This window comes from Phocoena sinus, chromosome 8, assembly GCF_008692025.1.
Source record: "Phocoena sinus isolate mPhoSin1 chromosome 8, mPhoSin1.pri, whole genome shotgun sequence".
Classification (NCBI taxonomy): Eukaryota; Metazoa; Chordata; class Mammalia; order Artiodactyla; family Phocoenidae; genus Phocoena; species Phocoena sinus.
In genome coordinates, this window is record NC_045770.1 from 726,787 (window position 1) to 750,584 (window position 23,798).

The 23,798-nt window shown below is 59.4% G+C and overlaps 1 protein-coding gene across 1 annotated transcript in view; it reads left to right on the top strand.

The window, feature by feature from the left end:
* IGSF9B (immunoglobulin superfamily member 9B) overlaps positions 1-22,194 on the top strand; it is a 41,588-nt gene extending 19,394 nt beyond the window's left edge. Inside the window, exons 8-20 of the mRNA XM_032640733.1 lie at positions 528-670; positions 963-1,103; positions 1,188-1,304; positions 1,551-1,701; positions 2,488-2,599; positions 4,663-4,838; positions 6,208-6,434; positions 7,155-7,239; positions 9,014-9,175; positions 9,434-9,479; positions 10,042-11,691; positions 18,909-19,030; positions 21,951-22,194. Coding sequence (XP_032496624.1) covers positions 528-670; positions 963-1,103; positions 1,188-1,304; positions 1,551-1,701; positions 2,488-2,599; positions 4,663-4,838; positions 6,208-6,434; positions 7,155-7,239; positions 9,014-9,175; positions 9,434-9,479; positions 10,042-11,691; positions 18,909-19,030; positions 21,951-22,159 — 3,341 coding nt within the window. The 3' untranslated portion in view covers positions 22,160-22,194. The remainder of the gene's footprint in view (positions 1-527; positions 671-962; positions 1,104-1,187; positions 1,305-1,550; positions 1,702-2,487; positions 2,600-4,662; positions 4,839-6,207; positions 6,435-7,154; positions 7,240-9,013; positions 9,176-9,433; positions 9,480-10,041; positions 11,692-18,908; positions 19,031-21,950) is intronic.
* The last annotated feature ends 1,604 nt before the right edge of the window (positions 22,195-23,798 follow it).

Sequence of the window (23,798 nt, forward strand, 5' to 3'; positions counted from 1 at the left end):
GCCTCAGGGGGGGCGGCTCACCCACGTCACAGAGCTGCTGCTCCTGCTGTCCCGAGAAACTTCCAGCGGCTCCGTGGCTGACTCTGCACCCCACCTGCACAGATGGGAAACCGAGGCAGGGCAGAAAAGCAGCCTTGTGGTTCCGCCCCTGGTCGCCGTCTGCAGAGGATGTGGGGCGAGGAAGGGCTTGGGGTCCCGCAGACACTCAGGAGGGATGCTGCTATCTTATGCGTCCTGGCGGCTGTTGCGTCTCCGGGCAGAGGTGTGTGGAGGGAGCTGCAGGCCGGCAGGAGCAGCGGTGCCTCCGTGCATTCAGACGGGTGTTCTTAAGGATGCAGGGCTGCACAGACAGGACGGTTGCTGTGGCCTCTGGGCGGTCAGCCCGGGGAGTGGGCTTTGCCATCTCGTGGCCCCCGCTGGGCCAACACCTGGCACTGTGCCGAGTGGGGGGCCCTGGGCTGTGGGGTGGCTCCCCCCCCACCTGCCTTCTCACCTCTGCTTCCCTCCCCACACCCGCGGCCCTGCAGACCCAGCCCGCGTCCTCAACATGCCCCCCGTGATCTATGTGCCTGTGGGAATTCATGGCTACATCCGCTGCCCTGTGGACGCAGAGCCACCGGCCACCGTGGTCAAGTGGAACAAGGACGGCCGCCCCCTGCAGGTTGAGAAGGTGCCGGAGGGCCGTGTGCCGGTCGCGGGAGGCCCCCCGGCCCTGAGGTGCTACCTCTGGGGATCTGGTTCCTGCCAGGGCCCCTCCCCTCCCCCCAGGATTTGGGGAGAGCAAAGAGCTGTGTCCCGTGGGCCGAGTCCAGCAGGGCCTGGCCGTTCTCGCATCGCGAGACGCCCCCCCCCTCCCCCACCTCCAGCCTGCACACGGAGGAGCAGCTCAGGTCCAGCTGAGGGGCCTGGGCCGAGCACCGGCTCCTGACCCCAGCTCCCCTGCGCTGTCTGTGCCCCAGCAGAACCTGGGCTGGACCCTGATGGAGGACGGCTCCATCCGAATCGAGGAGGCCACAGAGGAGGCTCTTGGCACTTACACCTGTGTGCCTTACAACACCCTGGGGACCATGGGCCAGTCCTCCCCCGCGAGGCTCGTCCTGAAGGTGAGGCCGGGGCTGCGGGCCGCCTTCATGCGGGCGGTGGGCGCCTGAAATGCCCCACGTCACGGCCTCGCCATGCTCTCCTAGGACCCCCCGTACTTTACGGTGCTACCAGGCTGGGAGTATAGGCAAGAGGCCGGCCGGGAGCTGCTCATCCCCTGCGCTGCCGCCGGGGACCCTTTCCCTGTCATCACGTGGAGGAAGGTACCTCTGGGCTCCGGGGCTCCCGGGGAGTGCGGTAGGGGCACGGCCTGGGAACGGCGCTGTTCCAACGGGGCGGGGGCTGAGTAGCGACGGTGACTCCTGGCGTGGGAGAGGGCGGCGGGCAGGGAGGGCTGCGGACTGGGGCCCGGTGCCGCCCCTGTCCTTCCTGGACCCCTGAGTGTTGGTGGCTTCTCTTCTTCCCTGCCCCTCCACCCGCCCTCCTCCCCGCCCCCGTGTTTGGCCAAGGTAGGGAAGCCCAGCAGAAGCAAGCACAGTGCCCTGCCCGGCGGGAGCCTGCAGTTCCGCGCCCTGAGTAAGGAGGACCACGGGCAGTGGGAGTGCAGCGCCACCAATGTGGTCACCAGCATCACTGCCAGCACCCACCTGACTGTCGTCGGTATGGGGCGTGGGAAGGCGGGCCGGGCTCTGGGTGCGGGGCTGTCTGCCCCCAGGTCCGGGCTGGGCCTGGCACAGGTGTCCCCTGACCTGGGGCTCTGGGCACGTGTGCCTGCTTCCTCTGCCTGAGACCTCGTCCCCGGGGCCTCGGCCTGCACGTTTTCCCTGCCCCTCTGGGGACAGACAGCCACAGTCGTGACAACAGCCAGTGCTTTTTGAGCATTTACCACCAGCTTTAAGCTCAGCACCTAGTGGCGCCTCGTCACACACGTGTGTGAGGTGGGAACTGGTGTTCCCCCCACACTCGCTCGTTGAGACCGAGGCTGGTCTGGGGGGGACGCACTGAGTGGTAGGCCCAGGGCCCGAGCCCCTGCCGGAGGTGTTGACTGCCATGCCGGGCTGGTGGGCGGCTCTCACGTTGGCATTTGGATCTCAGGCCAGAGAGCTGCGTGCGACGGGGGGCCTCTGGGCTTCGCCTGTGGCCGTCGGCTGCACTTGACGCTCTCCAGACGAGCGCGGGCCTGGTCGGGGCTGACGACCAGGGGCTGGTTTCCCTCCGGCCCTTACTCCTGATGCTCACGCATCTCCTGCTGGAAGGACGAGCCTGCCCGCGGGACGGTTTTCCTCCTCCAGCCCCATGACCCAGCAGGGCTGGGCGCAGCTCCTCGGAGCATCCTTGTCCCCACGTCTCCCCCGGGGCACCGCTTTTGCCAGGTGCACGAGGTCACAGCCAGCCCGGCTCCGCGGGCTCAGTTCCTCCCGCCTGAGGTGTCCGCTTGGCCTGCAGGCACCAGCCCCCATGCCCCGGGCAGTGTCCGGGTCCAGGTCTCCATGACAACTGCCAATGTGTCCTGGGAGCCAGGCTACGATGGAGGATTTGAGCAGACATTCTCTGTTTGGTACGGACCTCTGTGAGTCACCCCCGCACGCCTTGCTCTCTGCTTACCCCCCACCCCCACCCCTCATCAGTCCCTGGGGTCAGGGGGCAGGTTCTGAGAAGGGTGTGGCTCTCCACCTGCCCTGCCTCCCTCCGGATGGTGGGGTGTGTCGCCCGGTGACCAGGCTCCAGGGGGGTGGGGTGTCTGGGATGACGGCGGGGCTGGGGCCTGGATGGTCCGTCACCCCGTGCTGCGCGTCCCCAGCTGATCTCGCGGCCCCTCCCTGTCCTTGGCTCGCTCCTCCAGCCTGCTCTGTTCTCTGGAGCCTGGAAGAGAGTCCTGATGTTCAAGGGCACCGTAAGACAGCCAGCCACGAGCATAGATCTTTTATTCTGACCCTGCACCAGTGGTTCCAGAAACCCAGCGTGAAGTGGCGCTTATCTTCCTGGCCTTTTCTGCACACGTGCATTTTCTCTCTAGGACTGTGTGTCTGTCGTCTTTGTACCTGGTTATACATTCATTTAGCGAAGTGCAGAGGTTTGAGATCTTTCCCAAACCTCGGGGCAGACAGACATCTTAATAACGCATGAAGCAGGCTGAGGACAGGAGGTGTAGAAAAGCTGGGAAGAGAGGCCTCGGCCGAGGTCCGCCCCTGCCCTCAGGATTTTCTCTCCCCACGTCCCTCTCCTGAGCCAGGCACTGGCCACCTGCATCATGGGTGACATCCTCGCGTCGGGAGGGTGAGCCCTCACCTCCTCCTTTCCAGACCTGTCTTATCTGGGTGTGTAGCCCCAGCCAGGCTCACCAGGTTGGGTCGGGGGAGGAGGAAGCACAGTTGGGGGCGCCTGGAGATTCAGGGAGAGCCCTCTGTATACTCCTCAGCAGCAGGGAGTCCGAGGGACCTGGCCTGCTTCCCAGCCTCTGATTACCTAGGTGTTCTGAGCTCTGGATGCCCCCTGGACCTAGGTGGTGAGCTTGGGGGGCTCGGAGTTGAAGCGGAGCCCCCTCCCATCCCCACCTGTTCCCCAGGGCAGGCGGGACGCTGCCAGGCGGCTGCGTGGCCAGGGCAGGGCGTGTGGCCGCCTTTGGGGAGGCCCGAGCTGAAGGTCTGGGCATGGACCGGTTCCCTCGCTGCCTGCGGCTCTGCTTTGCCTTGTCACTCTGCTGCCTGCTGTGGTGCCGGCGGGGGAAGGGCGATCACGGGGCTGGGGAGGCCTCCTTCCAGCGCTGGTTTCTCTCTGCTGTGCTTTCGGCTGCCTCCGCTCCGATTCCCAGGCAGAGGCTTGAGCTGTGAGCCGTGAGCCCTTAACCTGCAGGGGCCTGGCCTCCACGGGGGTCCTCAGGCTGCTGAGGGACTGCACGGCCAATCCCACGGGACGATGTGTCCTCCCCGTGGTGGCGCCGGGCGCTGCGCCTGGGCGCCGGCTTCATGGCTTGCAGGGAGTCAAGTGGGCTGCAGAGCAAGGGTCGACCCTCACCCCTGGTTCCAGTGTTCTGTAGCCACAGCGCGGCCTTCCTTGGTGACCTCTAACCCAGAAGCCGTAGGGGTGGGTCCTGGTCCCCATTGTGGGGAAGCACTGATTATTTCTGTCCTGCGCCCAGCTCCTCCTCAGTGACTCGAGCCCACTTGGACAGACTGAGCCCTCGGGGTCACGCAGGTCCCACTTTGGCTGTCCCTGGGAGGCCGGGTGGCCAAGGGCACCCGGCCTCCCCCTGGTCCTGCTCATCCCCACTTTCCCACCTTGGTACCTGTCTTGTTCCCAGCGTCCTCACTCCCAGGGCTGTGCCACTCTTAGGGCTCTGACCAGGGAGAGATTCTCCCAGAATGCAATTGGTAATTTGACCAGTATCTCGAGCATCAGTAACGCCAAGGGTCCCTTTTCAGAGAATAGGCGCCAGTAGTGGCTGGGGACCTGGCTTCATGAGGACCGGCACAGCCACAGCTGGGGGGTTGTGACCTGCTCCTGACCTCTAAGCTGGGGAGGCTGGGGCAGCGCTACCAACTCCAGCACCTGTGTGCCCTCTCGAGTCTCCAGTGTAACCCACCCTGCGCCCTTGTCCCCGATCCTCTCTCTCTCGGGCAGGATGAAGCGGGCACGGTTTGGGCCCCACGACTGGCTGTCCCTGCCTGTGCCTCCGGGACCCAGCTGGCTGCTGGTGGATGCCCTGGAGCCCGAGACAGCATACCAGTTCAGTGTCCTGGCCCAGAACAAGCTGGGCACCAGCGCCTTCAGTGAGGTGGTCACTGTGAACACTTTAGGTGAGGCCAGGCCGGGATGCTCCTGGAGGGGCTGGGATGGAGAGCAGATATTTCCTGCCCATTGTATGCGGGCGCCTTGCTAAGTGCCTTATACAACCAACACTGACCTCCCAGTAAGGGTCTATCCTACCGTCCCGCGGGGTCTGTCCGGGCCAGGGTGCCTCGTGCCCCGTCTGAGCACTGTGGGCTGCCCTGACGTGTCCTCAGATGGATGGAAGAGCTTCAGTTTCATCGTTCCTTGCTGGCCCCGTGTTTGCATCTTTCTGTGGCCTCCCGGGGTGGTGGGGGTCCTTCCTCCTCCTTTTGCACTCCCGCTGCTCCCTTCCTCTGGCCCCCGGCCTCGTCTGGTGGCAGGCGTAGGGCCGCCTCTTCCTCCCTGACCCAGCGGCTCACCCCGCCCGCCTGCTGTTGCATTTGGCCCCTGTCTGCGGCCAGAGAGGTCGGCTGTGACCAGGCGGCCCCACGCCAGCCTTCTCCCACATTCTTTCTTGCCGAGGCTCACCCCGCCCCGAAGCCCTGTGCCCTGGGGCCTGTTTTTCCACCTGGGCCAGAGGGGAATGGATGGAGTGAGCAGTGCTGAGGGAAGATGTTTCTTCTTCCTTGGAAGAGAATGAAAGATACGTTTTGTAGTATCTTTTTTTCTTTTTTAAGATATATTTGATGTGGACCATTTTTAAAGTCTTTGTTGAATTTGTTACACTTCTGGGTTTTTTTTTGCGGTACGCGGGCCTCTCACTGCTGTGGCCTCTCCCGTCGCGGAGCGCAGGCTCAGCGGCCATGGCTCACGGGCCCAGCCGCTCCGCGGCATGTGGGATCTTCCCGGACCGGGGCACGATTCCGCGTCCCCTGCATCGGCAGGCGGACTCCCAACCACTGCGCCACCGGGGAAGCCCGCTTCTGTTTTTTATGTTTTGGTTTTTTGGCCCTGAGGTATGTGGGATCTTAGCTTCCTGACCAGGGATCGAACCCACACCCCCTGCATTGGAAAGCGAAGTCTTAACCACTGGACCGCCAGGGAAGTCCCTATAAAGTCCCTATAGTATCTTTTCAAAGATACTGTCTTATTCAAAAGATAATTACATTTCCTTCTTCCCTGAAGTCCTGACTCTTTTCCTTTCACGGGACCTGATGCCCTTGTGTGTGTTGTCAGAAGTGCTCTGGAAATGGAGTCAGGAGGCTCGGGCCCACCCACCCTGCCCCCTCCCCCTGGGTCACGAGGGCTCTTCATGGGACACGTGTCCTGAATTGATGCCTGCACCCTGGGGATGTGGCCCTCATCGCCCTGGGGTCACTGCCCCCACAGGGACGTGTGGGTAGAGGGGTTGCAGCGGCCTCGGCACCCCCGCCATCACCTCTCCCTCCCCCGCAGCATTCCCTGTCACAACTCCAGAACCCCTGGTGCTGGTTACCCCACCGAGGTGCCTCACAGCCAACCGGACCCAGCAGGGTGTGCTCCTGTCCTGGCTCCCACCTGCCAACCACAGCTTCCCCATCGACCGCTACGTCCTGGAGTTCCGCGTCGGAGAGCGCTGGGAGACGCTGGATGACGCCATACCTGGCACTGACGGGGACTTCTTTGCCAGGGACCTGTCCCAGGTGAGGTGCCTAGCGTTTTCCCTGCTGCTTTCCTCAATTCCGGAAGTGACGTGACTCTTCCTAGAATCACTGGAAGCTTTGAGTGACCCAGCTCAGGCGTGTGTGGGCCGCTGCGTACCATCCCACAGCTGCACTCCTGTGCTCGCGGGTCTCCTGCCAGGTTTGGGATCCTCAGATCACTGCAGCTGAGGTTGGCAGGTTCAGGGCCTGCCCTGTGGCCGCCGGGAGTGCTGTTCTCGCTTGAGGGGTCTCCAGGTGCCGACACAAGCCAGGGTGGGCTGGGGGCCCAGCTCCCTGCGGGAGTCTGACGTGGGCAGAGGCTTCCCAGAAGGGTTGTCTTCCACTTGCCCAGAGTAGGGTCCCTTCTTTAACAATTCCGAGCCCCTGGAGGAGAAGATGGTACTTTTCTCCAGCTGACTCCCCTTAAACCGGGAGGTCTCTCTAGTTGGAGAGGCAGCAGCTTATTTCTCAGATGCCCACCATCCCACCTATGTTCCCTCTCCCTTCCCTGCACTCCTGAGAGCCCACGTGGCATCTCTGCCCAACTCTGCTTTCAGTGACCTCACGTTGGTAGCTTGAAATCGGCCACGGTGGGAGTATTCATCCCATGGAAATCGGCACATACTCCCGAGTCGCAGAGCTGGGGTGGGGGTAGGATGGGCGGCTGTCGCAGGTCCAGGTCGCTTGGCTGACGACGGGGTGTCCTCCCTGGGGCTGTAGGACACGTGGTACGAGTTCCGGGTCCTGGCTGTCATGCAGGATCTGATCAGCGAACCCAGCAACATCGCCGGCGTCTCCAGCACAGGTACTTGGGGGAGGGGCGGCGTCTGTGGAACAGCTCTTATGGGAAGAGGTTGAGCTGGAAGTAGAGCGAAAGCACCAGCTGAAGCCTGCCAGGTGGGTAGGATTTCTCCGTCTAAAGAGCTGCGTTCATGACCGTTTCTATGAGGTAACCACAGAGGGAAATCCAGTTAAGGTTCTTGTTAGAATAGTCGAAAAGGACTTAAGCCCTTTTGCTATAACATTTCTGTTCCTCTGGTGTCATCCTCTTGGGGGTGGGGGGCGAATTGGAGCAAAGAGACAGAAACAGGTCAGCAGTACTTACTGACGCCTCTCGTTAAGACGGCTTCATAATTAGGGTGTTTCATTTGGAAAATTGCTGTTTGGTGTTGTTTTCCTCCATTCCTTCCTCTCCGTAGATATTTTCAGGCTAAATAAAGACAACTCCCCAGCATTTTCTCCATTTATCTTTCTTTCTCTTGGCTCTGGTCCCATTTCTATACATCTTTCTCCAGCTACACTCCCTCACATGTAGCAGGTCCCTCTCCCAGAAGTGGTTCGCTTGGTCTGGAAAGAGGTTTTTGCTTAGTGATCCAGCAGTGGCTCACGTCCTCGGGCAGTGCTTGCAGAGACCCTCGGAGGCAGTGGGCCAAGAAGCTCGAGCTCGGGCCTGGTAGAGATGTGGGGGCAGCGGGGAGGGCAGGGGGTGGGCGGGCGAGAAAGCCCGGGGGGGAGCGGCTGTGACTTCTGTCGCGTATACTAGGCACTGTGGGGCTGTTTTTCTCTACACGGAGGTGCCTGCTGTAGCAGCAGAGACGAGCGTACTTCTGTCTTGGCTTCCCTCCAGGGAAGAGAGCTGCAGCCAAGCTAGAAGAGAGGACTTGAGGGTTTGGGGGTGCCTCTCACGAACTGTTCTGCGTTCGGTGGCTTTATGTCTCGTTCCCGGCAGTCGGGAGGTTCCCGTGGTAAACAAGAATGCAGCTCCCTTGGCATTCCCTGTCTTGAAGCCTCCCACTTCCAAAGGCTGAGCCCTCATTTTCTACTCAACCAGCCAGCATGATCTGGATTGTTTTAATCCCTCGCTGTCATCGACATGGCAATGGATTCTGGCCAAATGTATCAAGATACATAGGCTTCCCCTTTGACGAGCCTGTAGAGCAGCACTTATTAACACAACTGTCAGGTGACATGTAACGCAGTGGACTGGTCCAGTGTTGGCTGTCACTCTGAGCTCTGCGAACCTGGGCACCAAGTGAGGCTCACTTCTGCCTGTAGAACGAGGACGTTGTTTGATGCCCCTATCCGTGCCAGCACGTGCCTGTGGTGTCCAGGACATGCTGACCCCCTGCACCGTGATGGTCAGAAAGGGGCACCTGCGTTCTGCAGCGACAGCCCCGCTGCTGCTGCAGAGTTTCACCCTCTGGGCCCTGGTCCTAGAGGGAGGCTGGTGGGAGTCACGATGCCCGCGTGACGCTTAGGCCCCTGCAGTGTCCAGTCAGCTAGTCACGGGTTCTGTGTAGAGCGTGCTGGTAGGTGAGGGCGGCTGGTAAGGCGCTGGGCCAGCGCAGACCATCACAGAGCTGGCGTCCCACAGGGAAGAGATAACAGATGGTGTTTCCTCTCCACAAGCGAGGTAGTGATTCCTCGGCTCTGTAAACGCCCTCTTCTCCGTCTTCCCGCCACGCCACCTCTTCATTTTTAGGGCGGAGCCTTAGTGATGTCTCTCCTACACAGGTGGGGGACCACCTGGGGCCCTGGGGAGGGAGGGTCTAACCCGTGCTCTCCCCCTGTCCCCCCAGACATCTTCCCGCAGCCGGACCTGACCGACGATGGCCTGGCTCGGCCGGTACTGGCTGGAATCGTGGCCACCATATGCTTCCTGGCTGCGGCCATCCTGTTCAGCACCCTGGCCGCCTGCTTTGTCAACAGGCAGCGCAAGCGGAAGCTCAAGCGCAAGAAAGGTAGGTGTCGCCTTGAAAACAGGGAAACTGGGACCTCGTGGGCAGAGCTGCCGATGGGACTTGCTCTGATGGTGGGAGAGTCGGCTGGGACCGAAACAAGGGTGGAGGCAGACCCGGTGGGGGCACGTGATCCTGGACCCAGAAGTGCCAGGTGCTAGGGTGCTGCTTCCCTGCGGGGCTTTGGTCTGGGCCCTCCTGACAGCTGGGGAGGGCTGTGTGGCGTCAGGCCTCAGCGGGCTCCCCTCTTTCTCCCTCCAGACCCTCCACTCTCCATCACGCACTGCAGGAAGAGCCTGGAGTCTCCGTAAGTGGTCTAGCCCCAGAGAGACAGGGTACGGCCAGCTGGGGTGGAGGGTGGAGGGCTCGCTCAGCCCCATGACAGTGTTTCTAAGCTGTTTTCCCTTAATTGATCTGCACGGTAATATTAAGTTGTCCGTACTAATAGGGGGAGCAGTAGTGTAGATGACCCAAAATGGTAGATGAGCTGTTCATTTCTTTGATTTTTTTTCCGTCCTAACAGATGTATCTTCTTAATATGCCTTGCTTAAGTTACTCTTAAAATGAGCTTGCATTCCTTGAGCAACCTGGGAGTGAAGTTGCAGGTGTGACTGGAGAGAGGTAGCAAACATAGGAGCAGGCAGAATAAACGCGGAAACGAGGTGTCCATTTGGAAAGTGGACGGCGCACGCCTGGACAGTTGAGAGTTGAGAGTCGGCCAGAGTATTTCACGCTGGCACACGCCACCCGCCAGCATTCCTCCTCCTCACTGGCGTCCTCCTAGGCGCCTGTGGCACTTTGCAGGGAGGACGGAAAGCAGTAGTGTCCTCTGAGCTTCCTCACGCCTCCTGCTCTCTCCCTGTCCCCAGCTTGTCCTCCGGCAAGGTCAGCCCCGAGAGCATCCGCACACTGCGTGCCCCGTCCGAGTCCTCCGACGACCAGACCCAGCCGGCGGCCAAGAGGATGCTGAGCCCCGTGCGGGAGAAGGAGCTGTCCTTGTACAAGAAGACCAAGAGGGCCATCAGCAGCAAGAAGTACAGCGTGGCCAAGGCGGAGGCCGAGGCGGAGGCCACCACGCCCATCGAGCTCATCAGCAGGGGCCCCGACGGCCGCTTTGTGATGGACCCCTCCGAGGTGGAGCCCTCTGCGAAGGCTCGGCGCATTGAGGGCTTCCCCTTTGCGGAGGAGACTGATATGTACCCTGAGTTCCGCCAGTCGGATGAGGAGAATGAAGACCCGCTGGTGCCCGCGTCTGTGGCTGCCCTCAAGTCCCAGCTGACCCCTCTGTCATCCAGCCAGGAGTCCTACCTGCCACCACCAGCATACAGCCCTCGGTTCCAGCCCCGCAGCCTGGAGGGCCCTGGCGGCCTGGAGGGCCGGCTCCAGGCCACTGGCCAAGCCAGGCCGCCCGCTCCCCGGCCCTTCCACCACGGCCAGTATTACGGGTACCTCAGCAGCAGCAGCCCTGGGGAGGTGGAGCCGCCGCCCTTCTACATGCCGGAGGTGGGCAGCCCCCTGAGCTCTGTCATGTCCTCGCCACCTCTGCACACCGAGGGGCCTTTCGGCCACCCCGCCATCCCCGAGGAGAACGGAGAGAACGCTTCCAACAGCACGCTGCCCTTGACTCAGACGCCCACTGGTGGGCGCTCCCCAGAGCCCTGGGGCCGGCCAGAGTTCCCCTTTGGGGGACTGGAGACCCCGGCCGTGGTGTTCCCCCACCAGCTGCACCCGTGTGATGTGGCTGAGAGTCTGCAGCCTGCGGCCGGCCTCCCCCGAGGACTGCCGCCCGCCTCCCTGCCCGTGCCCGCAGCCTACCCGGGCATCCTGTCTTTGGAGGCGCCCAAGGGCTGGGCCGGCAAGGCGCCGAGCAGAGGCCCTGCCCCAGTGCCCCCCGCCGCCAAGTGGCAGGACAGGCCTGTGCAACCTCTGGTGAGCCAGGGACAGCTGAGACACACCAGCCAAGGCATGGGCATACCCGTGTTGCCTTACCCCGAGCCGGCCGAGCCGGGGGCGCACGGCGGCCCCAGCGCGCTGGGCCTGGACACCCCGTGGTATGAGCCTCAGCCCCGGCCCCGGCCCAGCCCCCGGCAGGCCAGGCGCGCCGAGCCCAGTTTACATCAAGTGGTGCTACAGCCCTCCCGGCTCTCGCCTCTGACCCAGAGCCCCCTCGGCTCACGCACCAGCTCCCCCGAGCTCGCCGCGCGGGCCAGGCCGCGCCCCGGCCTCCTGCAGCCCGCCGAGGTGTCCGAGACCGCCCTGCAGCCGCCGGCTGCCGTCAGCTTCTCGCGCAAGTCCACGCCGTCCACGGGCTCCCCGTCCCAGAGCAGCCGCAGCGGCAGCCCCAGCTACCGGCCCACCGCGGGCTTCACCACTCTGGCCACGGGCTACCCCTCCCCTCCGCCGGGCCCCGCGGGGCCTGTGGACCACTTGGATGTGTTTGGACAGACGCCTTCCCCTCGGAGGGTGGGGGAGGAGCTGCTCAGACCGGAGCCGCCCCCGCCACCGTTACCTACCGCAGGGTGAGTGTGAGCCGTCTCTCCTGCCCACCGCCGCCTGGTCATCTTCCTCCCCTTTCCTCCCCTGCCCTCGCCCTTCCATCCACCGACTGACAGGGCTTGTCGGGACACGCTGCAGCATCCCTTCGGGAGAGGAGCGCTGGTCTTGGCAGCGGCAGGGAGCGGTCACTGTGGGGGGGGGGGGTGTGGCTTACCTGCCCAGGTACCCTGCCAGGGGCATGAGGGATCTTCCCCATCCAGCCCAGAGCTCTCAGGAGGCCATCCGGGGGCCGGGGGAGAGGACGTGGCCAGGGGATGTGTGGTGTGTCCCCATGAGTGGTCCCCCGGGGCCTTCTGGAGTGGAGAGCCCACCACGTCCCCGTGAGCCTGGCTTTGGGCGGTTCCAGGGTTGGCCCAGAGACCTTGTATCCAGCCTCCTTTTCTTCCTCGGCCTCTCCTCCTCGATAGCAGGACCCTGGGGCCTGACTTCCCTGGACCACCAGGCTCCCGTCCCCACCCTCCTGCCCTTAGCAGCCTAGTGAGTGCCGCCTCCCGCCCCCACCTGGCCCCCCAGCCTCCCTGGAGGCTGCGTCCTGGAGGCTGGGAGCAAAACCTCAGGCCTCTGAACCGTGTGCCCGAGCCACACGCCCCACCCCAACCTGTGTGCCTCGCAGGGAGCTGCAGACAGACAGACAGACAGACAAGCCCCTGCGATCAGCCGGCCTGGGGGAGCCCACTGTAAACTGTAGCAGCTGGTGTGCCAGGTACCAGTCAGCCTGGACGCCTGCCCGTGTTCTTTCTCTCTGGTCTTTCTTCTGCTCTCCTCCCTCCTCCTCCCACTACTTCCTCCCCAAGTCCGTCCTTCTGTCCGTCTCTCTTCCTTCTCCATCCTCTTTGGGTTGGCCCGACTTGCTGGGAAGAGTCTGCACCGTCCGTAGTCCCCCATCCCTCCTGACCCCCGCCCCGGTTCCGTCCTTTGGTCTCTTCTTGATGTGGCCGCCTGTGCAGGGGAGCAGAGTCCAGAGGAGGCTGGCCTGGTGGTAGGCAGACGGGAGGAGGTCGAGAGGAGGGAGCCCAGCGCCCTTCCCTTGTCCCCTTCCCTCCCCCCCACTCTGGTACCTGGAAGCACAAGCCTCACCTCCCACCCCGGCTCAGGTGGGGAGCAGCTCGGGAGGTGGAGGAGAGCTGCGTGCTGTCTGTGCAGGAGATGCGGGGGGCTGTGCCCTGTCGTCTGTGCTTTGTGCAGCCCTCATCTGCTTCGTCCCATCGTGCCGTCTGGGTCTCTGTCTCTCTCCTTACTGCTCACCCCATTCTCTGGCCTCGCTTGTCGGTTCTCTGGTCCCCGTGCTCCTCCCCTTCCCTCTGGGTGTGCGTGGGTGGTTCCCCGCACCCATGTTGATAACCGCTTTGTTTCTGATTGATCTCAGCTATCTGGGCAGTGTTGTCGAGACAAGCCTCTCTTCAGCTCAATAGGTAAGGGAGCTCCGGCTGGGTGGGTGGGCAGGGGGCGGACCAGCGGACGGGCTTCCGCAGGGCCAGCGCTTCCTCCATAGGGGAATCCAGACCACAGCCCTCACCCCTCTGTGGGGCGGCAGCCTCCGCCCCGATGGCGCGTGGCTTCTGGGTCCCCACGCCCTGCTGCTCCACAGCTGCCGGGCCTCGCTCGCACTGCCTCGCTGCAGCTTCTGAGCCCCTCCCAGAGCCTCCCTGCAGTTTTTGCACTCAGACACCTCGCCATCCTGCTGCCCAGAGCTTCCCACAGAAGCCCTTGGGGCCCTGCATGCACCCTCAGGGGCCTAGAATGCCTACGAGCGCTTTGCACCTCTGCACCTTGGAAACCTGGCTGGGCACGTGGTGTCTCGGAGCACCGGCCCCTTTCTGCCCGGTTTCCCCAGTAGCAGGCGTAGAGACCCCCTTCCTCCCTCAGCCCCCCTGGTGCAGACCTCCCCCTGGGGTGGCCGCTCCCTCACTGTCCTCTCGGGATCCTGCTGATGCTCGGTCCTCCCAGGAGCACGCAGCTGGGCTACGGCCCTGCTCCCTTCCTCGCCAGCCAGGTCCTTCTCAGGACCAGGCCACCTGTCGTCCTCTGAGGGCAGGGGCAGGTCACCACTCCTGAGCCTGCTCTGCAGCCTGTTGGCTGTCACAGGACTGAGGCGTGGACCTCACCCGCGGGCTCACGTTGCTCTCAAGGCCCCTGCAGTAGCCACTCCTGATGTCCCGGGGCCACCGCTCCGGGAAGGGGTCTTGGAGGAGCTCCGCCGGAGGAGAGGAGAGGCCCCCGGGCAGAAGGCAGCTCTGCTCTCCACGTGGGCGACTCCTTCCAGGTGGAGGTCTCGGGAGCTTGACACCAGAGGGGTGCCAAGTCTCTCTGAGAGGTTTTTGTGGTCCCCTAAGGCCTGCTCAGTCTCACGGCCGCTGACAAGATCTTCCTTTTGCCGTGGACGCCAGGCCCGTGCTTGTGGCGATAAGCACACGCAGGCACCAGGCACTCGGGTGGGAGAGGGAGCCTCCTCTGGGCGCTTCTGGCTTCCCGGGTTGAAGTCTCTGCATCCCTTCCCCACCTGGAGACGGCAGGAGGGCTAACGGTCCTCACTCAGGACCATCGGTCTCCTCTGGGCGTTAAGGATGGCCTCCCGTAAACAGGACGGCCGTGCCATGAGAGTGTCTGCAGCCAGAGGTCGCGGGATTGTGTGAGGCTGGCCGGGTGCCACGCCGCAGCCATGAGCTCGGGGAGACCAGGGACAGTGTAGTTAGGAGCGGCCAACGGGGTGACAGTGATGGGACCACCCTCCACCTTCCTGCTCTCCTCCCTGCCCCCAGTTGTGACCCCCCTGCTGCCCCCAGAGGAGTGATGACTCCAGGCCCAGCTCTCACTCCACTCCGGGAAAGTGCCTGGGTCCGGGCCCCATTCTGGTTCGTGACCCCCCTCCCCGGTGTCCCCGCCTGCCAGACCCGGGGGCTGGGTGCCCTCTCACTGCTGTGGTAAACCAGGAAACCAGGGGCGCGACGCAGGGTGGTTTCCGCCTGGCCCGGCCAGCTCTCCAGACTTGGGGAGTCAGGCCCTCACCGTGCTGCCTGCCGAGAGCTCTGGGTGGAGGCTGCTGGGCCCTTGCAGGAGCCAGGCTCCTTCTCGGGTGCCACTCTCACACTGCCTTTGCATGTGTCCCCGCTGGGTCTCGTTGGAGGTGGTGTGACTCGTCTCGTCCACGTGTGTCCTTGCTCTGTTCCCACTTCCTTCGCTCTCCCCTGTTCTGCTCCCGCCCCGCCCCGCCTCCTCTCCCCTTTCCTCCTCCTCCCAGCTCCCTTCTCGGACCTGTCCCTTTGTGGATGGGGCTCTCAGTTCCCTGTCTGACACCAGTAGCGGCCCTGTTCTTTGCATCCCCTCTGATCCCCTTTCCTGTTCATACTGACCTTGGCCTCCACGAGGCAGGTGGGTTGGGAGCGTGCTGGGGCCCCTTGTACTGGGTGAATCGTGGGAAGGAGGTCCCGTTGGTAAAAGCCTCTGCCGAGTTCGGAGGCCACACACTTGGCCCACCAGAGGGGGGCTGTCTGTGGGCGCAGTGGTGGGCACTGATCTCCGGGCTCCTGGCTGGCTGTGCTGTGGCAGAGGGTGGGTTCACCCATGTCCTGGCTACACCGTGGATGTGAGGGGGTGTCCTCGGTCTCCACCCCAGTCCTGTAGTCAGACGGCAGAGTGTCCGCTCAGGACAGGAAGGAAGTGCTCCTCCATCACTGCTCTGCCCGTCACCGGGCACGGCAGCCGCCGGGGTAACGGCCAGCTCTTGGGGCAGGAGGGCAGGAAAAGTCCAGAGGATTTCGACTGTCCTGCCCTGTGGTTTGCCTTTTTGAACCTGGCTGTGTCTTTCTTCCCCTGCTCTGGGTGAGCAGAGAGATAGGCACTAAGGCCTCTGGGGCTATCTCGTTGTGATTTGGATTTTGTATGGATTTTATAACAGGTGAGAGAGAGAAAAAGAGAGTGTTAAGGTCAGTTTCAGGCTGTCTTTGGTAGGTGTGAACCACAAAGAAACACCTGTGGGACAGAGAACTGGGGTTCATGGGGAACACGGTCCGGAGAAGCCCCTGGGCTTTAATTTCAGGACTTCACCTTCCAGTAATGCTCGTACTTTCTGGGGGATGGGGTCCAAGTTTGCTGAATTCTTGTGTGTTCTGGAAGAACTGGGGCTGACTGGAAAGAGAACTCCGGCCTCACCTCCCTGGAGGGCACCCCATGGGTCAGCCCTGGACTACCTGCTGCCCTTGTTCCAGGGATGGGATGGAGCTGCTTCACCCAGCCTCCTACTGTCTGAACGTCATCGGCATCAAAAGTCCATTACCTGAAAGTCCCCTGGAGGGCTTGGTGTTGATAGGGGACGTGGCCCCCCCTTCCCCCTTCCCAGAGAAGGGAGGTGGTTTGATGTCTGCTGGGACACATTTCATGTGACTTTTCTACATAATTAGCTGAATATAAAGACCCATTTTGCCCCCTCCCCTGTACCTCCCGTCCTCCCAGACCCTTGCTTTTATCTTTTGCCTCCTGTACCGGGAGAATGTTCCAGTGCCTTGGGGAGCCTTCTCCTGTCGTGCATCTGAGCCTGAGCACCAAGCCAAACGCGAAAACAGGTGGACAGCAGGTGCCTTGGAAGAGCTGGAGCTTGGCTGCTTCACAGGGGAAAATTGGCTTCCCCCACTCAGTGGATTGTTGCTGCTCAGGGCGTCACTTCAGCCAGCTTTCGCCCTCCCTGGTCTGTCTTCTCTGGCTCTGCCACCGAAGCAGAGGATGTCAGTGACTGTGGCAGCGAGCGCGTGCAGGGCAGGCTGATTGCTCAGGTGCATGCGAAAGCAGTGTTTTCCTTCCGTGTAGCTTCTGCACCTGTTTCCCTTAGGAAGAAGTTGGACACGCAGTTTATCTGATGTTGAGAGTCCTGGCTCTTACCCCATGATAACTGGATTATAAGACAGACTGCCTAACCTCTCTAAACTAACTTCAGTTTCTCCATCTGAAAAGTGGGGTCAATACAGTATTTGCCTCTTAGGGATGTTGTAAGGGTTAAAGAAAGTTATTGCAGGGAACATAGATCAGTGCCTGGCGTGGTAAGTGGTAAGTAAATGCTGTATGATAAAAGTGGTAATAGTAGTAATAGGTTGCTTGTAATAATAATGTTGTCCCTGGAAGTTTCAGCTGGCTTGGAGCATCCCTAGGAGTTTTCGGGGGCACCCTGTACCCATTTCTCTCATGCTCAGAGGGTCACCCTGAATCGCGCTGTTTGCTCACTGGACTCTGGGTCCACTTGCTTGCCATGCACCTCCTCAGACTGTACACCATTCATCTGTATGGCCTTTTGGAAGACTCTGGCCAGGACCAGGAGGCAGATGAACTGAGCTGTGGATTCGTGTCTTTTTCCTTTTAGGCAGCACGAAGAAAGAAGCCTTAGTTAGTCCAGGATGAGCGGGGGGTGAGGACGTTGCATCAGCTCTGGGAAGTCATGCTCCCTCATGCCCTGGCCATCTCCAACCTTTGTCTGCCTCCCAAGTTTCCTTCCTATTGCTGCTGTGCAGGGTCTCCATGGGTAGGCTGTGGGGTTTGTGAAAGAGGAAGGAAGGGGGAGTTGGCAGGCAGGTCTTCGGGGTGAAGACCCGACCTCCAGTGGTGAGCTGGACTCCTTCTCTCTGAGACCGTGTGTGCATGTAGCTGGGTTCTTAGTTCTGTGCTCTTAGGGGGCTGTTGAAAATTAATGTTTCTGACCTGAACTTGGGAGGAGCTTCTCCATGCTGTACCTACTAAAGGACGCTGGAATGATGGCATCCATCAAAGAAGATGTAGGTTGCTTCGCTGTCAGTTAGCGCAAGAAACCCCAGGAACCAGAGGCTTATCTACAGTTAGTCTGTGGGTTTTTCTTTCTCATCCCTGCAGCGATATCTGATGTTGGGGAGGTGCGCTGTAGTCTTCCCACCCCTCTTTCTTTTTTTTAAACCTTGGATTGCTTGCTCACCACTGGGGACTTTTTTTCCCCTCACAGGTTTGGCTGTCTATTCCTTCCTGTCAGAATTTACCCACCACTGATTGTGAGGGAGGTGGAAGAGGGAGGTGTGGGGATGGAGGGAGAGTGACTTGCCCCCATCCACCAGGGTCCTGGAGTGTCCCTGCTTCCCTGATGGCATGCTAATGCCAGCACTGGAGGGAAAGAAAGAGCGACCTGTCTCCCTCTTCCCCCCTTGCTCCTCAGGGTCCAAGTTTGGCTTACTTTGAGAAGAAATGGCATTGATCCATGTCTTCTAGATCTTCTTCTTTTATGATCCTTGAACAGTTCTCTCCAGCAAGCGCAGACTGTCACAGACAGTCCATCCTCTCAGCTCTCTTTGGGCCCCTTTGTCACCTGGGCAGCACAGGCTCCAGTTAAGTTGTTGCCTTTGTCCTAACCATGCAGTTGCTCTGTTAGGCAAACGGCTACACCCACTCGACAACTGGGGCAGAAAGAGACGCTGACGTAGGTGGTCTCCTCTCCCATAACCTTGGTTTTTCTGTCGAATCTTAAAATATGGATCCACTGGATACCTGCTGCGGATATCAAGGGCTTTGCAAGCCTGCCTGATTTGGACACTCTCACCGTCACAATCCACTTCCATCCTCTTCTGTTCTCTCACATGACTGACGAAGCCTGAACCCAGTCTGCTGCTGAAATGTTGGTGGACGACAACTGTTAGTTGCTGTTGGCTGCCGGGGTTCTGCCTGAATCTTGGCGATGGAGGAGATGATTTCACTGGGCATTGGGTTCCCATCTGGCCTGGCCCTGTCTTTCCCGGAGGAGGACAGTCAGTGGGGTGGGGTTGTTCTTCCGGTCCTTTAATCTGCCCCTTTACTTTTCATTTCAAGGTCTTGACTGTGATGATCCACAAACTTCAGACATCCCAGCTGCTTCCTTCTCTGACTTCCTTGCCCCAGCTTGAGTGCCGTGTGATGGGTTCGCCATTAAAGCCTGTCTCTCCCTTTCCTAGGCCATCTGATGGCTCTACAGATTGGTGTCCACCTGCAGCAGGCCTCCCACTGCTGGAGCTCTCCATTGGGGTTCTCTCTTCCAGGAGCAGCAGGAAGGCAGGTGTCAAGGAGCTGGTCATGGGCACCTGGGACTCCGTAGAGCTGTGCTCTGTCTCCTCTGGGTCAGCTACTTGGCTTTCTTCCAGCTCCTCTTCCTAAGCTCTCTCGTCCGGGAGCTGACCTGTGCCTCTCCAATTGTCCCTTCCAGGACACATCCACCTGCTCCTGGGAATGCTGCTGTACCTGAGAGGCTGGAGGCTCTGAAATACCAACGGATAAAGAAGCCCAAAAAGTCATCCAAGGGCTCCTCGAAGTCAAAGAAACGATCCGGTAAATGTCGAGAAGCACCCTGCCCCTCTCTCCCCACCCTGACCTGCCACTATGGGCTTGTCTGGCTCAGGATCCCAGCCCTGGGTTCTCTGCACAATCGACTCCTCCAGCTTATCTCGTTCTTTGCTTCTCTTTAATACTAATTGTCAAGTAATACACAAATAGAATTTTCATATCAAAAAATGAGAAAAGTAAGGTTAAAAGTCTCAGATCCTCCTCCCAGTTCTGTTTCATCCAACCTGGGAACCATCCTTCTTGGGGGTATGTGTGTTCAGAACTCTTCTGTGCATACGCCTTTAGAAAACATGGCATTGTTTCAGTGTATTATTTATTTATTTTTTGGCTGCGTTGGATCTTTGTTGCTGTGCGCGGGCTTTCTCTAGTTGCGGCGAGCGGGGGCTACTCTTCATTGCGGTGTGCGGGCTTCTCATCATGGTGGCTTTTCGTTGTGGAGCACAGGCTCTAGGTGTGTGGGCTTCAGTAGTTGTGGCGCACAGGCTTAGTAGTTGTGGCTCCCAGGCTCTAGAGCACAGGCTCAGTAGTTGTGGTGAACAGGCTTAGTTGCTCCGCGGCATGTGGGATCTTCCCGGACCAGGGATCGAACCCGTATCCCCTGCATTGGCAGGCGGATTCTCAACTACTGTGCCACCAGGGAAGTCCCCTGTATTTTTTAACAACATAAATAGTACTTTTCTTTCTCATTCTGTCATATGCCTTGGACATATCCCTATCTCCTTAAATATTTCCTCTTTATCATTTCAGGCCTCTGGTTGGACATGAAATTCTGGGGTCCTACTCAGTGTTAAGGGGTCACTGTGGCATGGACTCAGCCTCTGTGGGCTGGCCAGACTTTTCTCCATGAGATAGAGTGAAATTGCCATATTTCATGAAAAGGACACCACTACTGAAATGTGTGATGTTTATCCAGCAGCGATAGGTAGCTTCTAATATAGTGCAAAAATAATTCAGCCGTTTTTCAGACTTAGAAAATATTTATCACGTGCTCTCTTTTTACCAGTGGTTTTAGAAGTGCTGTGACAGGCCGTCCAGGAAGACCACTGCACAGCTTCCTTGCCAGTCTTTCTTATCTACCAGAGTGCAACTTTCTGCAGAGGCTGGGTTATGGAAGAGTGATACACAGAGGCCCTTGAATCTTTGGGAGGCAGTGAGCACTTAGTTCTCACTTAGCCTTCAGGTGGTATTATTATCCTGTTAGTTTATAGGTTGGAATACTGAGGTGGAGAGAAAGAAAATGAATTTTTTTAGGTTTTGGGAGAGAAATTAGAGCCCAAAGCTGAATTTTCAACCCATTTAAGCCCATTTCAGGTTAAGACCCATCTACATACCTACCTACCTACCTATCATTTATCTATTATTATTATTATTTTTTTTTTCAAAAAAGTCCCACGAGATGCCTATATTCTCTGTTGTTCTGGTTGCAGCGGTCCTGTTTCCTGTCATATGTCCACAACTCGCAAATGCCCCCCGTATTTAGCCCAGATCTTGTCCATGAGCTCAAGTCTCATATTTCCAGGTGCCTGCTCCACATGCAGCTGGATGTCCTGTAAGCCTTTTCCGTGTCCAAAATAGAGTTACTGATTATCCAGATGTGCTTCTCGGTTCTTTCCCAGTTTCATAAAAGGCACTCCTACCTGCCCAGTTGCTCAGGGTACTTCATCCTTGACCCTCTTCCTTTCACGTCTTACATCCAGTCCATCTGGTAAGATCTGTTGACTTAACTTTTAAAACACATCCTGAATCTGACCACTTTTTTCTGTCTCAAATGCTAAAGCTAAATTACGAGTCATTCCCATCTCTCACCTTGCCCAGAGCAGCGGCCTCCTCTCTGGCCCTCCTGCCTCCGTCCTGGCTCCTGCAGTGTATTCACACAGCGACCAGAGTGATTTTTAGAAAGTCCCGGGAGTGTGCACACACGTACACGCATGCACACGCACACACACGCTTCTGATTAAAACCCTCCAGAAGCTTCCCTTCCCCCTGCAATCAGAACAGACTTCTGCCCGCCCTTCCTGCCTCACCGACTCTGCTCGCTCTGAGTTACCGTGACGTCCTTCCTTCGGTCAACAGGTCACGCTTGCTCTCAGCCTGGGGCTTTCACACCGTGGGAACACTTCTCCCCCAGGTCTGTGGAAGGTTCATAATTCGAGACTCGCCTCGGTGTTACTCCTTCAGAGTAGAAGCAGTGCCTCGTTCATTTGCCGTCTAGTGATCCTATTTTATCTTTCTTGGTAGCACTTGCAGTATCTGACGGTTTTATGTCTGTAGTTTTTAAGTCTTTATAGTTTGTCTCTTCCTCCCCATTGCCACATTGAAGTATAACCTTCTAGAATGCAAGGGCTTTACCTCTGTGTCCCCAGAAGGACCATAAGGCAGAGGGATGGCCCTGGCAGTCCAGGGTGGGCCAGACCTGACTCTAATGCGTATGGATAAAATCTGTGTGACGCCCATCACTGCCTGGGGGAGGCGGTGGCGGGGAAAAGTGTGCTGAGTCCCAACCCCAGTACCTAGAATGATGCCTGGTACCCAGGAGGCACTAAAAGAGACGTATGAATATTTCTTTAATATCGATACATAGAAGAAATATGAGATAAAAGGTACTGAGTATATTCAATATTAAATAGAAGATGAAAAAGAGATGTTGCTTGGCTAGAGCTGTGAATCTGCAGGAAGTACAGCCACAGCCGTCCTGCCTCCTGGCTCTAGGACAGCACTTGGGTGGCCCCGGGCACTGGCCCTTCGTGGTTCCTCTGCTGCCCATCCTGCACTTGGGTGATTCCGGCGTGTGACCCTAGAGGCCGGGCACCGTGCCCTGCAGAGGACGGCTGGGTGTGTGAGGCTGCCTTCTCCCTTTCACCACTGTCTTCTCTTTTCCTGTGTGTGTTCACCTGCTCCTCCTCAGATGGTTCTGCCTCCCAGGCTCAGAACCTTCCAAACTCTCAGGTCCTGTGGCCCGACGAAGCTGTCTGCCTCCGGAGGAAGAAGAGACATTCCCGGCCCGACCCCTTTGCCCGACTCTCAGACTTGTGCCACCGCCAGCTTCCGGAAGACCAGACGGCAATTCTCAGCAGCGTGGAGCATGACGATCCTGGCCACGCCACTCTGCTGTGATGCCACAGCTTAAGCGTCCCCTGGGCAAGGATGCTGGCCGAGGGGCAAGGGTGGGCACGGGCGACGGGTGTGCGGGGCTTCGTCCTCTCCTGCCAGTGGAGGGGTGGCCTGGTCGCTGGTTTCCAGGGCTGCTCAGACCCTGGTTCTGCTTGTTCTCCCTCTGGCCTGAGCGGGTGTCTCCTCTGCATCCTGGCCTGCTGGCCTCGTGTCCAGCAGAGAGGGCTGAGGGCAGACTGGCCGCCGTGGCTGTGCGTAGAGCTCGGGAAGTGAACTGGGGACAGGAAGAGCTATGCCTCCTCCCCCGCCTTCCCCTCTTCACTGGATGGATTTTTCCCACCTCCTCAAATATCTCTGGAGTGCAAAAGAGGAAGCAATGGCTCTCACTGCTGTCTGCTTCTGTTCAGTTTCTCAAGTCCTGAAAGAGGGCTGGACTTCCTGCCATCTTCCAGACTCTACATATATATAGATATAGATGCAACTGCGTATGTGTGGAGTTTGTGGGTTTCTTTATGTATATATATGTACATGGAAGCAAACGCTGTTTACTTCTGTGGTCAATGGAAGGAGGAGGGAGAGGGCAGCTGGCATGTGGGCTTTGTGAGGGGCTCGCGGGGGCCCTGGTGTCTCTGTCTCGGGAGTGAGTCCTTCTGAAGTGGGATTCATGCCTTCTCAGCTGAATTCCCCGTTTGTCTTGACCTTCTCCCATTCAGAGTGGAAGCAGGGGCTTGCCATGGTTCCTGCTGCCTGCTTTGGGGGGTTCAGCAGTGAGTTACCACAGAACTAAACACAGCCTTTATTTCTTGGTTCTGGGTGAAGAAGGGTGGCTGGTGAGCGGCCAGGCAGGCATCTCTCTTCGTTCCATGGTTTGGCTCAGAAGTAGAGGCTGCTTAGCAGCGGGGCCGGGAGGTGGCCCTGTGCTCGGACTCAAGCTCATCGTCAGCCCCTTGGTCCAGCCAGGCTTGGAGCCCTGTGGCCGAGGGCCTCCCACTCTGGAGCCATCTGTGCCGAGCACCAGGCGCCGTGGCTCTATTTATATCCCAGCCTGGCTCCGCACCCTCCGGAGCGCTGTTCCAAAGCCCTGATTGGATTCCTCCTTTCCTTTTGTGGGAGCTAATTCCCCAGATTGATTAATTGCCACGTGTGGGGAGCCCGCCCGCGCTCCTCTCCATGCTTCCCACGTGCAGCCCGCCGCAGACCTGAGCTCCCACAGGATGGGATCAGATAAAGCTGGGGGGCCTCAGATTCTGGGTTCTGGGGGTGCTCAGGCCCCTATTCCCCCAGGTCTGTTTATATAGAACTGGCTGAGGCCTGGGAGTGAAGCTGGAAGGGGTGGGAGGCAGGAGCCAGGCTCCATCCTTTCCCTGCCGAATTCTTGTCCTAACTCAGACTCTTAGCACCCAGAAGCTTCTGCGAGGTCGTCTTACAGCGACTACAGATGTATCTCTCTCTTCCAGTAAGGTAACGGCGCTGCCCTTGACAGGGCAGAAGGCCTCAGTGTGGCTGGGGTGCGTCTGGCGTCTTTCTCCTCCTCTCGTGCAGGAGCCTGCTCTTCCGGCCACCCGAGAATCGAGGGGGCTATCAGGTTCCGCCAAGTACTTCCTTCTTGGTGCTGCTGTCTTGGTGGGTTTGGGGACATCCC